Raw genomic sequence first — 16,100 nt, 5'->3', positions numbered from 1 at the left:
CTCCTAATAACAATGTTTCTGACCTTGAACACCTGGCTTCTTGGAGTTTTATTCCCATTGTAGCCCATATCGATTCCATTACTGGGAGACGAGGGACCGATCCGAAAGACATGACAAAAGATCCTCACAATCCTCAAAAGGCTCTTCATCTGAGCATCATAATTGCTAGATAAACTGAAAATGACAACATTAAGATGTGAACAGATTAGGTGGAACCAAATGAATTCATCTTCAAATACTTATTTTAATCCACTAACCAACTATCTCATGAATTATCTATGGTAAAATAATTTCTTACCATTCTAGGAGAAAGAACAGTTTGTTGAGCAGAAAATATATTATTAATATATAATATGCACCATTAAATATATATTAATATATTCTATTAAATTCATTATTTGTTATGAATCAAAAGACCTCTAATTTATAAGCACCCAAAATATAACCAATGAATATACCACCAATACAGCACAAACAATGAAGACAATTATCTTGAGATACAAACTTTAAGGAAATTTATTCACTTCCAAAAGTATACTTATGAATCACCGACTCTACACCCTACCTCAGTTTACCCTGGATATCAAAGCTAGTGTGTGACAAGTTAGTAAACAATGTCTGAACTTACAACTGAATGTGAATGACTCCAAAGCCAATAGCCCATGGGGTGTTTTGTTGTTGTTTATTGTTTTTATAACATATGATTTTAAAGTCACAAATTATACTTCATTGTATTACAAAGGAGCTGAATGGAAATAACTATGCATATGCTTTTAATTCAGCAGTTCATATATGCATATAATGCGTTTTGATCAAATACAGCCCCCATTCGTCCCCCTCCATTTCTTTCCTCCTATGATTTATTTAGCCTATCTAAGTCTTACGTTTCATCAAATACACGAATTACTGGGAATAACTAAACAAAAGTGAACAGAGTATATTATGGAAGCCTCGGCTCCGAGGAGTCATAAAGACAGAAGAATCTAAAACTGCTTCCAAAGAGAACATCAAAAGCAAATTAGGAAATGCAAACACAAAAGTGACACTGGTCAGAATTAGCAGAAGACCTTTCAAGTAAAGAGCACAGGAGCGCAGAAAGTAGACGAGAATAAGTAGCTCACACGTGTCCCTACTTCAGAGCAAGAAACACGAAGATAACAAGTTCAAAGCCAGCCGGAGCTCCTTAAGGAAAGTAGCAAGGCAAGTGTTGGGGCAGAATGACTTTCATGGGAATAGCAATCAGTCTGACAGTGTAGCTTTCTCTTCATATTCTTTATAGACTCTGCATGTAGAAAGAGAGAGTTTTCACACACTGCCACTATAGGCATAGTTAATGAGCGCCGTACAAAGAAGAATGCCTTCAAATCCCTAAGAAACGGTAACAGTTAAGTACTTGGTAATAGCTGCCCACTCTCCTAGTAGGAGTGACTAATCATAGACAAAGATGCACAGCAAATACAGAAGCTATACATAAAGTATGTAATAGAAAGCTTAGTTCCTTAGACCTAGCAATGACTTATTAAAACTATATAATCGAAAAAGAATTAAAAATGGAAAGAGGGAGAAAAGCGGTACAGGGAAAAAAAAAACTATAATCAATCCTGAATACTGAACATTTAAACAGTGGGGGGTTTACCCAATTTTATAAGTCAGAGATTCAGATTCCTGAACTATTTTCTCATGTAGCCCAGGCTGGCCACAAACTTCCTATGTAGCTGAGGATGACCTTGAACTCCTGGTTCTCCTACTTTTGGTCCCAACTGCCTGGACTGAAAGGAAGTATGACCACACCCAAGATAATAGCATCATCTTTACTCACGTTTGCTTATAGGACTAATCTTAAGTAATCATTTTACAAAATTCCATACACATATGCCAAAATTGACATTAATATGCTCCAGCTTTCTTTATAAAGCCTCTTGAATAAGTGGATCAGCCAAGGCTTTTTAAACAAAATGACAAATGTGGTAGTTTGAATGAGATGGCCTACAGTCTGGGCATTTGCATGCTTGGTCTGAAGTTGGAGGCACTCTGGAGAAACTCAGGAGGTATGACCACACTAAAGTATGTTACTGAACTGGACAAGGGCTTTGAGAGTTTAAAGATGCACCACTTGGAGCCTGCTCTCTGCTTCCTGTTCGAGCCAAGGTGTGACTCCTCAGCTTCTGCTCCAGCTGCCCCGCCTGCTGCCTGCTGCCTGCTGCTTGCTGCCTGCTGCCAGGCTTCCCCGCCATCATGGATTCTTATCCCTACAACCTCAAGTCAAAGCAACCCTTCTCTAAGTCGCCAAAGAATTGGTGCTTTATCACAGTCTAGAAAAGAAACTGATAGGATAAATGAGCAAAATTTTTAAACAGCTCATCAATGACAAAAAGATAGCTAATTACTGAGGAGATCAATCAAGCAGACAGACTCAGCCTACCTAAGCAGCTTATGGCCATTTGTTGTAGCGACTTCAGCAAGGCCTGTCAGGATCTTTAGGTACTGGCTTTCACTCTGCTGGGACAAATGCTGCAGAACTTGCCGTAACTGGTTTTATATAAATTAAAAACAAAAGTAATTACATAGTAAGTAACCCATTAAATTCTATCAATATATACACATATATTTAATAAATGCTTTGAAGCCAGTTAACTAAAATCAAGAACTTTACAATTATTATACTTTATATAAACTTAAGAGCCAATATAAGAAAAATATGAAAAACAATCTTTCTTCAAAATTATCCAGTTAAAAACTACACACAGGAAATCAAGTATGCATATAAAAATTTAATTCTAAACTTCTGAAGTTTATGAAGGTTTCCAACTCTGCAATTTTTCCAAGACTATCGCTGTCACAAATACTGAGCCTGGGGCTGGAGACGGAGTTCAGCAGGCCTGAGGCGCCAGGTTTACACCCTAGCAGCACACAACCATAGGAAAGGAGCTCAGTGATCCAGCAGTCACCAGTCACTACACTGCAGTCCTCCTTCCTATTCCTGTCCTCTGTCCATGAGGAAGTCATCGCAGAGACCAAAGAGCCACTCAGATGATTCAGAGGGTCAGTATCAGATGAGACATGCTATTAAGGATAATTACATTACGATATTCCTGCTAACTCCAACTTGCCCCCAAGTACCCAAAACCTCTAGATGTTCAAATTTTTATAAGATATAGCAACTGAATACATTCAATCCATATCTTTTTATGAACTTAAAATCATCTTCACATAATTTGTCATGCCTAATAAAGTATAAGTGGTATGTAAATAGTTGCTATACTGTATTTTTTAGGGAATAATGACAAAAAGTCTGATCATGTATAATTGTAGTATTTTTGATCAACAATTTGTTTTTTGGGTGCAGAATCTCCATATATCAAGAGCTAACTGTAAATCATAGTTATATAATGCACAACCAACCCAAGTTACTAAAATAAACATAACAGAATTTTAATTATTACTCATTTACAACCTATTAGCAAGCTTATGCTACCATGTTTTCCCGAAGGTCTTCATTCTGCGTCATTTGAACAATAGTCTGGAAAAGCCTCGGGTGATACTGAATTAACACTTCGCAAGTCTGTCCATATCCACCCTAAAAACAAAATTTACAATTATTCAGGTTTAAAAACAAAGAGACTTTTAAAGATCCTACTTTTCACAGACTAAATATTTTTGCACTCTCATTTATAAATACATGATTTTATTACTTATAATTTCTATCATAAATGGGCTTGGAATAATATATTAAAAGCATACCTGTACACATAGATCTAGAGGGGTTACTCCATTTTTATCTGGTAAATATTTGGCTCCTCGTAATAGAAGAATCTGTGCAGTATCTCTCTGACCATGGCTATACAGAAATAGAACCAAATTAAAAACTAATCTTTTAATTTAACTTATCTCTATAAATTAGAACACAGCACTACAGAGACACGTCACTTGACAGCAATACAAACTATGCAGATTTCCCAAAAATGTAAACAAATTAAAAACAAGCTCACTGTATTTCAACCAAATGGCACTGCATAAAACACTATTTATAGTCAATTTGAATTAAACATTCATAGAGCCCTGCTATGAATTTAGTGAACAATTATAATACGTTTCATCATTCTGTTGATAATTTATGACAACAGTAATTACTGTCCTTGATACAAATACCAACTGACCAGAACTAACTTAAAAATAATAATCTAGGGGGCTGGAGAAATGGCTCAGCAGTTAAGAGAACCTCTGCTGTTCCAGGGGACCAGGGTTCAGGCCCCAGGACCTACATGGAGACTCATGACTGAGTGTAACTCCAGTTTCAAGTTCCAAGAGATTCAATACCCTCTTCTGTCCTCTGCAGGCAACAAGCACACAAGTGGTGTACAAACATATACATTCAGGCAAAATACACACACGATAGATAGATAGATAGATAGATAGATAGATAGATAGATAGATAGATAGATAGATAGAGATAGACAGTATTAATAGTAGCCAAATTTTGCCAGCAAAAAAACAAACCAGTCGATCAATCCTCTGAAAACAACAGTAATTAGCATTATTATTAATATTCAATAGGAAATCTCACTCTGTAGTCCAGGCTAACCCTAGACTCAGGACAATTCTGCCTAAGTCATGTAGCTGCTGATACAGATACAGAGCAGAAGGCTTGCAAGTCTTCATCAGGCATCAGTGTTATTATTATGTTATTATCAGTGTTATTAGCCAAAGTATGACACAGCTATTAGAGCAGTGGTTAATTCATACTATCCGATGCTAGGCTGCTCCCTATTATGCCCAAAACTAAAATCAAAAAGTCACCAAGACAAATTTAATTTATGTCAGAACACAGTGACACCTCTGCTAGAAGTCAATAATCTGGAATTTTTATTAAAAACTATCCAATTTTAATAACACACTTACAGTTGCTTAATGTCCATATTTTCAGTTTTTCCACTGAAATTTTCAACTTTTGAATTTTTCACACTTATTTATTTTATGTGTATGTTTTCCCTATGTGTGCACCATGTATTTATTTGCCTGGTGCACTCGGAGGTTGGAAGGAGTCAGATCCTTTAGAACTGAGTTAAGGATGGTTGTCAGTCCCCATTTAAACTAAACACTGGTCCTCTGCAGTGACAATGCTCCTAACACTTGTGCCATCTCTCCAGTCCCTAAACTGCCAATATCTAAAGAGGAGACTTCTACAGCACGAAGCATGGTCGTGGGCACACAGCACAGACACATCACATTTTATACATTAGGCTCTAAGCTTTAACGTATTCATACACTTGATAACTAGCATTACAGAATGGATAGAGAAAGAAAGGAAATAACAAGCAGAAGCCTAACACAATGTCCTAGAGTCTAAGAGGTGACAAGCGTTATCTGAGTCCTTTCATCATCAGGGGTATAATTGTGACAGTTGTGTTACATGAGCTGTTAAATAAATAGGAAACCATTAGCCTAAAAGATGTCCCTGTGCTTCACCTCCTAAATAACAGTAAATAAGCAAATAAGAGCATGCTGTTCATAACAAATATTCAGATGTGACAGAGGGCGCGCGTGTGTACACGTGTGCGTGTGTGTGTGTGTGTGTGTGTGTGTGTGTGTGTGTGTGTATTCCCCCATACTTCCTAGCTCTTACTTAATTCCTTGTTATATCTTAAGTAACTAGAGAAGTAGGCTGAATGTATTTGGCCCTCTGGCTTTGGAACAATCAAGTAAAAGACAATTGTTGTTAGACTGTTAGGACCAGACCTCTCAGGTACTAACCTGTCCCTCATCAAGCAGCTCCTTGTTTCCAAGGCAAATGACCTTAAGTGAGCCATAGAAAGTAAAACTACACTATTCTGACATTTTTCGCATCTACCTTGTCTAAGGATCCATCACAGGATCCGCAGTTCAGACAGTGCCCTACGTCACACCTAAAAGAAAGAAGTGCTGTCCAAAGACTATAAAGACTCTGAACAGAAACACCTGCTGGGTTTGCAACTCTGTCCTAACAGATGATGTCACACCTCTTTTGGTCTAATAACATTTCTGCATAGTTGTACACGTTTCAATCACACCAGTGCAACAAAGCTTCCATTAGAAAAAAAAAAAATCAGGACTGGAGAACTCCTGGTTGGCGGAGAAGACAGCCTTGTAGGAAGGCGACTACGAAGCCATCCACCTGCTCAGAGGGCAGTGCATCTCAACGCACTATCTACAAGACACAGAGCTACACCTGAGAGTCTTCTAGACCTTGTTCTATGGGTGTCTGTGTGTCGTGCATATTTATGTCCCTTAAAATATCTGTCATAATCTAATAAACACAAGCACAGTTTCTCTGAGATCTAAGAGCCACTCAGGCAAATTGTTCCAACCCAAAGAGGGAGTCCTAGAAAGCCCAGCTGGCAGCCAGGTCAGAAACCACAGAGCATGAGACCTGCTCCAAGTACCTAGGATTCAGTGTAATCGTTAGGACTGAGCCCACAACCTTTGAGATCAGACACTATCAGCCAGTAGCTGGAGTAACAACTGACTCAGATGTTCAACTGCTGGCTCCCTGATGGGGAGGAACGGCCTCACACTTCAGAGTGACAGGGTGGTCTGTATGGTGATTGGACAAACTGAGTATTTTACCTTTATGTTCACAGACGAGGGTCAGCCAACCACAGAGCCAATCCATCAGATCCTGCCCGAAAAAGCCAAGCCCTGGCTGCAGTCTCCACACCGTCCACACTGCCTCAGCTCATGCTCAGACACTACCAGCACAGAGCCCTCTCAGTCCCTGCTGGCTCTGAGCACTATCTAGTTATGTGGTGTTCCTGGGCAAATCAACTGTACTTAATCTAATCTAAAGTTTCTTTTTAAATGGTCTATCCAATGTTTCAAGAGTAAATGCAGTTGCTCACAATCAACAAATACTACATAGGTGTTTTTTAAGCCTCCATATAAAAACTTCTGTCATACATATAGCAAAACAAAATATTACCATGAGCACTAGAGAAGCAGCTTAGTGTCTGAGTGTATCTGAGCTCAGTTCCCAGCACACCCATGTCAAGTGTGTGTACAAATGTCTGTACTACACAGGGGCATCCAATGTCACCTGTGGGCACTAGCACTTCAGTACATATCCCTATGCACAGACACATAAATATACATAAAACTAAAAGTAAAATAAATCTTGGGGCTGGAGAGATGGCTCAGCATGAAGAACACCTGCAGAAGATCAGGGCTCAGTGCCCAGTGCCCACACAGTAGCTCACGGCCATCTGTTACTCCAGTTTCAGAGGATCTAATGCCCACTTCTGAATGCAGTGGGCACCTGGCAGTCAAATGTTACAGTCATGCAAGCAGATAAAATACATAAACATTTTTAAATCGTATTATAAAAAAATTAAAAATAAATCTTTAAAAAGAATAATTCACATGAAGAAAAAGAAATGCCACTACATTTTGAGAAAGCTATATTTCAAAAACTACCTGAAAAATCACACTTAAAAGTGAAGTGAAATTTCATTTCAAAAATGTATTAAAAACAAGAAGCAACTGCTTGTAACATACAATATGTAAAGAGTACAATTAGTACTCCAAGTGCCCCATATATAAAGCTGTAACAGTTTACAACTATCCTGTAACAGACTATGAAGAGTTGAAGAAAAATTTATTTTATTTTATTTTATTTTTATTTTATTTTTGAGATATGCTCTCACTATGTAACCCTGGATGGCCTGGAACCTGCTTAGTAGACCAGAATAGCCTTGAACATTAAAGAGATCTGCCTGTCTCTATCACTTGCACCAATACTAAGAATAGTTGTACTCTGCCTGTGTGCTGATACTAAAAGCCAGCACTACCACACCTGGCTAAGGTTTTTTTTTTTTTTAATTGCCAACTGTCTTTAACAGCCAGTTTTATAACTAAATCCTCTCTCAGATCTATAATTAAATTCACCAAAATAAACAGAAACATACAGGATGATGCATAATGCCTTGTACCTCAGACACAACTGCAGTACAAATATATGCAATAGCAAACACTGTACATTTTGGGTTACCCATCATAGGCTGATGTTTTAAACAGTTGGCTGTATTTTAGCATTATTTAGCAATTAAAATAATCTTTGAACTAAATAACTGTAGAAGTTTCTCCTTAGAAAGACTAATTTTTTTACTGATTGAGATAATACTCTTTCCAGGGCCATAATGTAGTTTATGAAAATGGACTGTTTCTCCAACTCAGCTTTCTAACTTTGGGCTCTTTCAGTCTTAAATGTCTAAGAACTCCCACTAGTACATATAATAATGGGAACTAAAGTTGTAACAATTTTAACTGATTATGAACAGAAACTATAGTCACCTATTTTACGAGTTTGTGTAATTAAATTGAAAGGTTATTCTATATACTATTTTGTTTTGAGTGTCTAGCTGAAGAGAACTGCTCAGCAGGAGTTCTCTATGCTCTGAAGCATACTCTGTAACACCACACAAACCTCTAAAGCTCCACCGACAACTTACCTATATATGTTCAATTCATCTTACTTTTCTTAATAAAAGTTATCTGCAAATAGAGAAAATACCTGAGAGCCTAGAAACCACGGTACAATTAAAGACGTGCCCCGAGGGACGCAGGGACAGCTCAGGGAGGTCAGCATGAGTACTGGGCAAGCAAGAAGAACTGAATTGAAATCCCTAGCACCTATATAGGTAGCCAGGCACGCACACCTGTAACCCCAGCACTGCTGGAGGAGCTGAGACAGGAGGACCACAGAGGCTTACTGAACACTTTATGTTCTCTGGCCTTTATGTACATACAGTAGCTCACACACATACATCCAGGTGCCACCACACAAATTAAGACAGTTTAAAAGTAAAATGAACATCTATCATTCTCCTACAATGAGAAATTAATTTTTGTTTCACTTCTTACTACCTTTCCTCATAAAGATTCGATGCTTGCTAAAGTAAAACTTAATAGCCAGTTCAGTGGCCACGCCCACAGGGCTGAGTATTTAGCTGAGGAGAAAGGAAGGGCTGTCATGAGTTCTAGGCCAGCTTTGTCCACGTAACAAGACTAGACGAGAACACCACCATCTTTAAAATAAAAATTAAGAATAGCTTAGCATGGCACAATGTCCTGGTGTTTAATTCCTTGTACCACATGCACAGGCACACACTTGAGTTTTAAAGAAAAAAAATCTTTGGTATGAATATAGAACAAATAATAAATACTTTTAAAAACAATCTCTTAACTATATTCTTGTATTCAGACAAGCTATAGGAACAGTCAATTTCTGCATAAAATATATTGTATTAATTTTTTGGGGGGGGGGTTGAGACAGGGTTTCTCTGTGTAGTCCTGGCTGTCCTGGAACTCACTCTGTAGACCAGGCTGGCCTCAAACTCAGAATCCAACTGACTCTGCCTCCCAAGTGCTGGGATTAAACACGTGTGCTACCACCGCCCAGCTGGGTTTTTTTTTTTGGATTAAATATTTTAAATGTCATTGTTTTGTATGTAACTATAGTGATTCACTCACAAGCACTCATTAAATACCTAAGTAAAAAATACTGTACAGATGTTAGCTAGAAAGCAGTAAAAATAAGCATTCATTTTGCTTTCACTGACACTGAGACAGGTTACAAACTAGTAAACAAGTAGCAGAAATAAGTGGGTAGCAAATAAGGAGGTGCAATGTACACAGAGGCCACACTGTGAGGTGCAATGTACACAGAGACCACACTGTGAGGTACAATGTACACAGAGGCCACACTGTGAGGTGCAATGTACTACAGAGGCCACACTGTGAGGTACAATGTACACAGAGGCCACATTGTGAGGTGCAATGTACACAGAGGCCACACTGTGAGGTACAATGTACACAGAGACCACACTGTGAGGTGCAATGTACACAGAGGCCACACTATGAGGTACAATGTACACAGAGGCCACACTGTGAGGTGCAATGTACACAGAGGCCACACTGTGAGGTACAATGTACACAGAGGCCACACTGTGAGGTGCAATGTACACAGAGACCACACTGTGAGGTGCAATGTACTACAGAGGCCACACTGTGAGGTACAATGTACACAGAGACCACACTGTGAGGTGCAATGTACTACAGAGGTCACACTGTGAGGTACAATGTACACAGAGGCCACGCTGTGAGGTGCAATGTACACAGAGGCCACACTGTGAGGTACAATGTACTGCAGAGGCCACACTGTGAGGTGCAATGTACACAGAGGCCACACTGTGAGGTACAAGGTACACAGAGATCACACTGTGAGGTACAATGTACTACAGAGGCCATACTGTGAGGTGCAATGTACACAGAGGCCACACTGTGAGGTGCAATGTACACAGAGGCCACGCTGTGTGGTGCAATGTACACAGAGGCCACACTGAGGTACAATGTACTACAGAGGCCACGCTGTGAGGTGCAATATACACAGAGGCCACGCTGTGAGGTGCAATGTACACAGAGGCCACACTGTGAGGTGCAATGTACACAGAGGCCACGCTGTGTGGTGCAATGTACACAGAGGCCACACTGAGGTACAATGTACTACAGAGGCCACGCTGTGTGGTGCAATGTACACAGAGGCCACACTGTGAGGTACAATGTACACAGAGGCCACACTGTGAGGTACAATGTACACAGAGGCCACACTGTGAGGTACAATGTACACAGAGGCCACGCTGTGTGGTGCAATGTACACAGAGGCCACACTGAGGTACAATGTACTACAGAGGCCACGCTGTGGTGCAATGTACACAGAGGCCACGCTGTGAGGTGCAATGTACACAGAGGCCACGCTGTGAGGTGCAATGTACACAGAGGCCACACTGTGAGGTGCAATGTACACAGAGGCCACTCTGTGAGGTACAATGCACACAGAGGCCACACTGTGAGGTGCAATGTACACAGAGACCACACTGTGAGGTACAATGTACTACAGAGGCCAGACTGTGAGGTGCAATATACACAGAGGCCACACTGTGAGGTACAATGTACACAGAGGCCACACTGTGAGGTACAATGTACACAGAGGCCACACTGTGAGGTGCAATGTACAACAGAGGCCACACTGTGAGGTACAATGTACACAGAGGCCACATTGTGAGGTACAATGTACACAGAGGCCACACTGTGAGGTGCAATATACACAGAGGCCACGCTGTGTGGTGCAATGTACTACAGAGGCCACACTGTGAGGTACAATGTACTACAGAGGCCACACTGTGAGGTGCAATGTACACAGAGGCCATACTGTGAGGTGCAATGTACTACAGAGGCCACGTTGTGTGGTGCAATGTACTACAGAGGCCACGCTGTGAGGTGCAATGTACTACAGAGGCCACGCTGTGAGGTGCAATGTACTACAGAGGCCACACTGTGAGGTGCAATGTACACAGAGGCCATACTGTGAGGTACAATGTACTACAGAGGCCATACTGTGAGGTACAATGTACTACTGAGGCCACACTGTGAGGTGCAATGTACACAGAGGCCACACTGAGGTACAATGTACTACAGAGGCCACACTGAGGTACAATGTACTACAGAGGCCATACTGTGAGGTGCAATGTACACAGAGGCCACACTGAGGTACAATGTACTACAGAGGCCATACTGTGAGGTACAATGTACTACAGAGGCCATACTGTGAGGTGCAATGTACACAGAGGCCACACTGTGAGGTGCAATGTACACAGAGGCCATACTGTGAGGTGCAATGTACACAGAGGCCACGCTGTGAGGTGCAATGTACTACAGAGGCCACACTGAGGTACAATGTACTACAGAGGCCACACTGTGAGGTACAATGTACACAGAGGCCACACTGTGAGGTGCAATGTACACAGAGGCCACACTGTGAGGTGCAATGTACTACAGAGGCCACACTGTGAGGTGCAATGTACTACAGAGGCCACACTGTGAGGTGCAATGTACACAGAGGCCACACTGTGAGGTGCAAAGTACACAGAGGCCACGCTGTGAGGTGCAATGTACTACAGAGGCCATACTGTGAGGTGCAATGTACTACAGAGGCCATACTGTGAGGTACAATGTACACAGAGGCCACACTGTGAGGTGCAATGTACACAGAGGCCACACTGTGAGGTACAATGTACTACAGAGGCCATACTGTGAGGTACAATGTACTACAGAGGCCACACTGAGGTACAATGTACTACAGAGGCCACACTGTGAGGTGCAATGTACTACAGAGGCCACACTGAGGTGCAATGTACTACAGAGGCCACACTGTGAGGTGCAATGTACACAGAGGCCACACTGTGAGGTGCAATGTACACAGAGGCCACACTGTGAGGTGCAATGTACTACAGAGGCCACGCTGTGAGGTGCAATGTACTACAGAGGCCACACTGTGAGGTGCAATGTACACAGAGGCCACACTGTGAGGTGCAATGTACACAGAGGCCACACTGTGAGGTGCAATGTACACAGAGGCCACACTGTGAGGTGCAATGTACTACAGAGGCCACACTGAGGTACAATGTACTACAGAGGCCACACTGTGAGGTACAATGTACTACAGAGGCCACACTGTGAGGTACAATGTACACAGAGGCCACGCTGTGAGGTGCAATGTACACAGAGGCCACGCTGTGAGGTGCAATGTACACAGAGGCCACAGTGTGAGGTACAATGTACACAGAGGCCACACTGTGAGGTACAATGTACACAGAGGCCACACTGTGAGGTACAATGTACACAGAGGCCACACTGTGAGGTACAATGTACTACAGAGGCCACGCTGTGAGGTGCAATGTACACAGAGGCCACACTGTGAGGTGCAATGTACACAGAGGCCACACTGTGAGGTGCAATGTACACAGAGGCCACGCTGTGAGGTGCAATGTACTACAGAGGCTACACTGTGAGGTGCAATGTACACAGAGGCCACATTATGAGACTATAACAGACAATATAAGAGGACATTTTAAATTGGTCAGAACTGTGTTTCTAAAAAGCAAGTTAAAACCAGGTTTTTTTTTTAACTTGACATAGCTAGAGTTACCAGGGAAGAGGAGTCTCGGTTAAAAGGCTGACTCCATCACACAGCCCTAGGCAAGGCTATAGGGCCCTTTCTTACATTAATGACTGATGGGAAACACAAAGCTGGGAAGTTCACTGTGTCAGTGCAGCCCCCGGAGTGGTGATCATCCGTCTGCTCAGTCCCTGCCTCCAGTTCCCTGTCCTGAATTGCTGCCTTGGCTCTCTCTCCTCAATGCACTGTGAGAACAGACATTCCAAGCTGAAGAAACCCTTCCTTCCCACGCTGCTTTTGGTCAGTGTTTTGTCACAGGAACAAAAGCAAACTAAGACAGCAGGTAGGCACGTCTATAATCTAAGCCCAGGGAATGCAGAGGTAGGAGGGTCACAAGGTTGAGGCCAGCAAGGAGATAGGTGACTCCTATCTCCACCAAAAGTAGGTGGCAGGTGTCAAGGAAAGTTAAAGCCACACAAAATGCCTACAAAACACACAACAGGCAAAAACACCGGGGAGAAACCACAGTGGGCACTTGCACTGCGAGAATGCAAAGAGGACTAGCACGGCTAGAGCACAGTGAGGACTGAGTAGGTCTCAGAGGCGGAGAGCAGCTGGGCTTGTGGGAGAGGCTCCAAGGACACTCTCAAGTGGCAGGAACTTACTCTTTCTTTTTTTGGTTGTTGTTTTTCAAAGGGCCACTTGGCTGAGGAGGAGAGAATTTACCAGATGGAAGCAAGAGTGGAGTGAGGAGGAGTGGGCGGACTGCTGCGGGACTCTGGATATAACGACAGTCGAGCATCTTTAGAGAGTTTACAGATGCAGAAAATGTTCTAAAGGAAGCCTTTAAAGACCTTACTAATAATAATAGGTTCCAAATGCAGAGTCAAAAAGTAATAATGATCTAATCTCTGCATTAAACAAGTAGGAAGATAAGATGCACATGAAAGAAAGATATTAAGAGGAAAATAAGATGATGTATTCTGGACATGTTAAAATCTGAGATTTTCTATGATAATGCAACCAAACTGGAAGCCTCAAAGATATTTCTAATCTAAAAATAAACACCAAAGATACAATATAGAGAAAATTTTAAAGTAAATGGGCTAAAGAAATGATTCAGCAGTTAAAACCACTGGCTGATCTTCCAAAGTAACGAGATTCAATTCCCAGCACCATGGAGTCTTACAACAGTGTGTCACTCCACTTCCAGGGGATCTGAAACCTTCTTCTGACCTCCAAGGTCACTGCATACACATGTATACAGACATACATACAGGAAACCATCCTTCAACATAAAAATAACAAAGTTTTAAAAATATTTAATATGAAAGGTAGATTATTCTAGAAACTCAAGCTACTATTTTTCATAAATTCATGACATAATGGAAATTGGTTATCTGTGAATGTGAATGCCACTTTAATTCCTCAAATAAAGTGATAAGAGCCATACCCAAGCTTTTCAACTACATGGCGTGGGCTGAGCCCAGACAGCTAGATTCTATCTAACTATCCCTGGGCCTCGGCCTAGGCCTGGACGCTTCTAGCCCCCATACAATCTAATCTACAAGCCCAGACCAGCTTCAGCATCTGCTCCCATCTGCTAATCTAGGCCTAGAATGTTTCAGTCCTCAAGACTTACTGCTGAATAAACTCACAACTTTCTAGCTCTTTTTGAACTCTGGCTGGTTGGTTCAGCTCAACTGTTCTGACTCAAACTCCTCTCAAAGCTGACTAATTCAAACTGGCTTCTCTCAACCTCTCTGAATTGCGCTAATTGGAAGCAATGCCTCTGAACGCCATGAACTGAACTGAGCACAACTGAATTGAACTGGATTCTCTAGCCCTCACTACTCTTTAAGCAGCCTCTCTTTCCTGTCTGCCTCATGAGAGTTGGGCGTATCCTAGCTCTGACTCATCTGTCAAATCTTTCTCTGATTCATCACTTTGTCTTCCCTCAATTAGACATCATTGTTAGGGATCAACTGTGTATGCTAAGGATGCGTCTGTATTCCAGACACAGGAATTAAAGGTGTGTGGCATGTCTACATTCCAGCTGGATTGTAAATTTGGATGTGATCCCTGGCCAGAGCAACCATGTTGCTAGATTAAAATTCCTATACATTTAATAACCACTCACTTAAATCAAAAGAATAAGATAATACTGAACTCAGATATGAACTAGAATACTAACACTCAAAAGATTGTATGTAAAAGTCCCTTGAATATAACAGCTTAACTAAGTTTTATAACTCACATAATTTCAATTAAAAATATCTTATCAACATGGGTTATATTTACATACTTAGGAGAGAGAGAGTGTGTGTGTATAAAATTAAAGAAAAAGAGGCCATGAATTTTGAGAGAGGACAAGTGGTGTTGCATGGGAGGGGATGGAATGATGTGATTATAAATTTTAAAAATAAGTTTTGTATAGAGACAGACAGATAGACACATATACACACACAAACACACACACACATATACATGTGAGCACACACAATTATGGTGTTTTGTAAACTGACTCAAATAAAGGGTTTAAGAAGGCTGGAGAGAAAGCTCTGTAGTTAAGAGTATGCTCTCCTCTTGCAGAGAACCTGAGATCAGTTTCCACAATGGTAGGCCAGTGACAAACAGCTCTAACTCTAGCACCAGGGCATTTGACATCGACACCCTCTTCTGGACACTACAGGCACCTATAATTATGTGTGTATACCTCCAAAAGATACACATAATTATCATTGTAACTCTTTTATATTAATCAAGAGGCACCAGTAACAACCAAAACAAGAAAAAGGTTCATCTCTCTGCTGAAGATAAATCTCGAGATTGCTCAGTGCCTAAGAGTGCTTGCTCCTCTTATAAAGAGCATCCAGATGGCAGCTAACAACTCCCTGTGACTCCAGATCCAGAAAAACCAGACACACTCTTCTGGGCTCCACAAGTACCAGGTATGCATATGATGCACATACATACAACACATACACAGAAGATCAAAATAAGTCATTTTTAAATGATATAAAAGAACAGGATAAGTTTCTAGAATCTCTTAAAAATCTAAATGAATGACTACAACTGACATACAATCAGCCATCCACACTTAAAGGTTCCATAT

At 41.2% G+C, this 16,100-nt stretch overlaps 1 protein-coding gene and 1 long non-coding RNA gene across 5 annotated transcripts in view; one reads left to right on the top strand and one right to left on the bottom strand.

The window, feature by feature from the left end:
- The window catches only part of Hace1 (HECT domain and ankyrin repeat containing E3 ubiquitin protein ligase 1), a 117,050-nt gene that overhangs the window by 48,446 nt on the left and 52,504 nt on the right, over positions 1 to 16,100 (bottom strand). For 2 of the 3 annotated variants that reach the window (XM_052163469.1, XM_052163471.1), the window contains 5 exons: positions 14,175 to 14,273; positions 3,742 to 3,838; positions 3,476 to 3,577; positions 2,423 to 2,529; positions 24 to 174 (listed from right to left, as the gene is read on the bottom strand). In XM_052163469.1, coding sequence (XP_052019429.1) covers positions 24 to 174; positions 2,423 to 2,529; positions 3,476 to 3,577; positions 3,742 to 3,838; positions 14,175 to 14,273 — 556 coding nt within the window. The remainder of the gene's footprint in view (positions 1 to 23; positions 175 to 2,422; positions 2,530 to 3,475; positions 3,578 to 3,741; positions 3,839 to 14,174; positions 14,274 to 16,100) is intronic. The other variant, XM_052163470.1, reaches the window with a different exon arrangement.
- Positions 9,798 to 12,431, top strand: LOC127669476 (uncharacterized). Of its 2 annotated transcripts, none has more exons than XR_007974370.1 (3): positions 9,798 to 9,982; positions 11,185 to 11,215; positions 12,336 to 12,431. It is a non-coding gene; the product is annotated as an uncharacterized LOC127669476 (long non-coding RNA). The 2 variants fall into 2 exon arrangements; XR_007974371.1 differs by lacking the exon at positions 12,336 to 12,431 and adding an exon at positions 12,214 to 12,251.

The sequence above is a fragment of the Apodemus sylvaticus genome, chromosome 19 (assembly GCF_947179515.1).
Source record: "Apodemus sylvaticus chromosome 19, mApoSyl1.1, whole genome shotgun sequence".
NCBI classification, from domain to species: domain Eukaryota; kingdom Metazoa; phylum Chordata; class Mammalia; order Rodentia; family Muridae; genus Apodemus; species Apodemus sylvaticus.
This window is presented reverse-complemented; position numbering and strand designations above follow the sequence as displayed.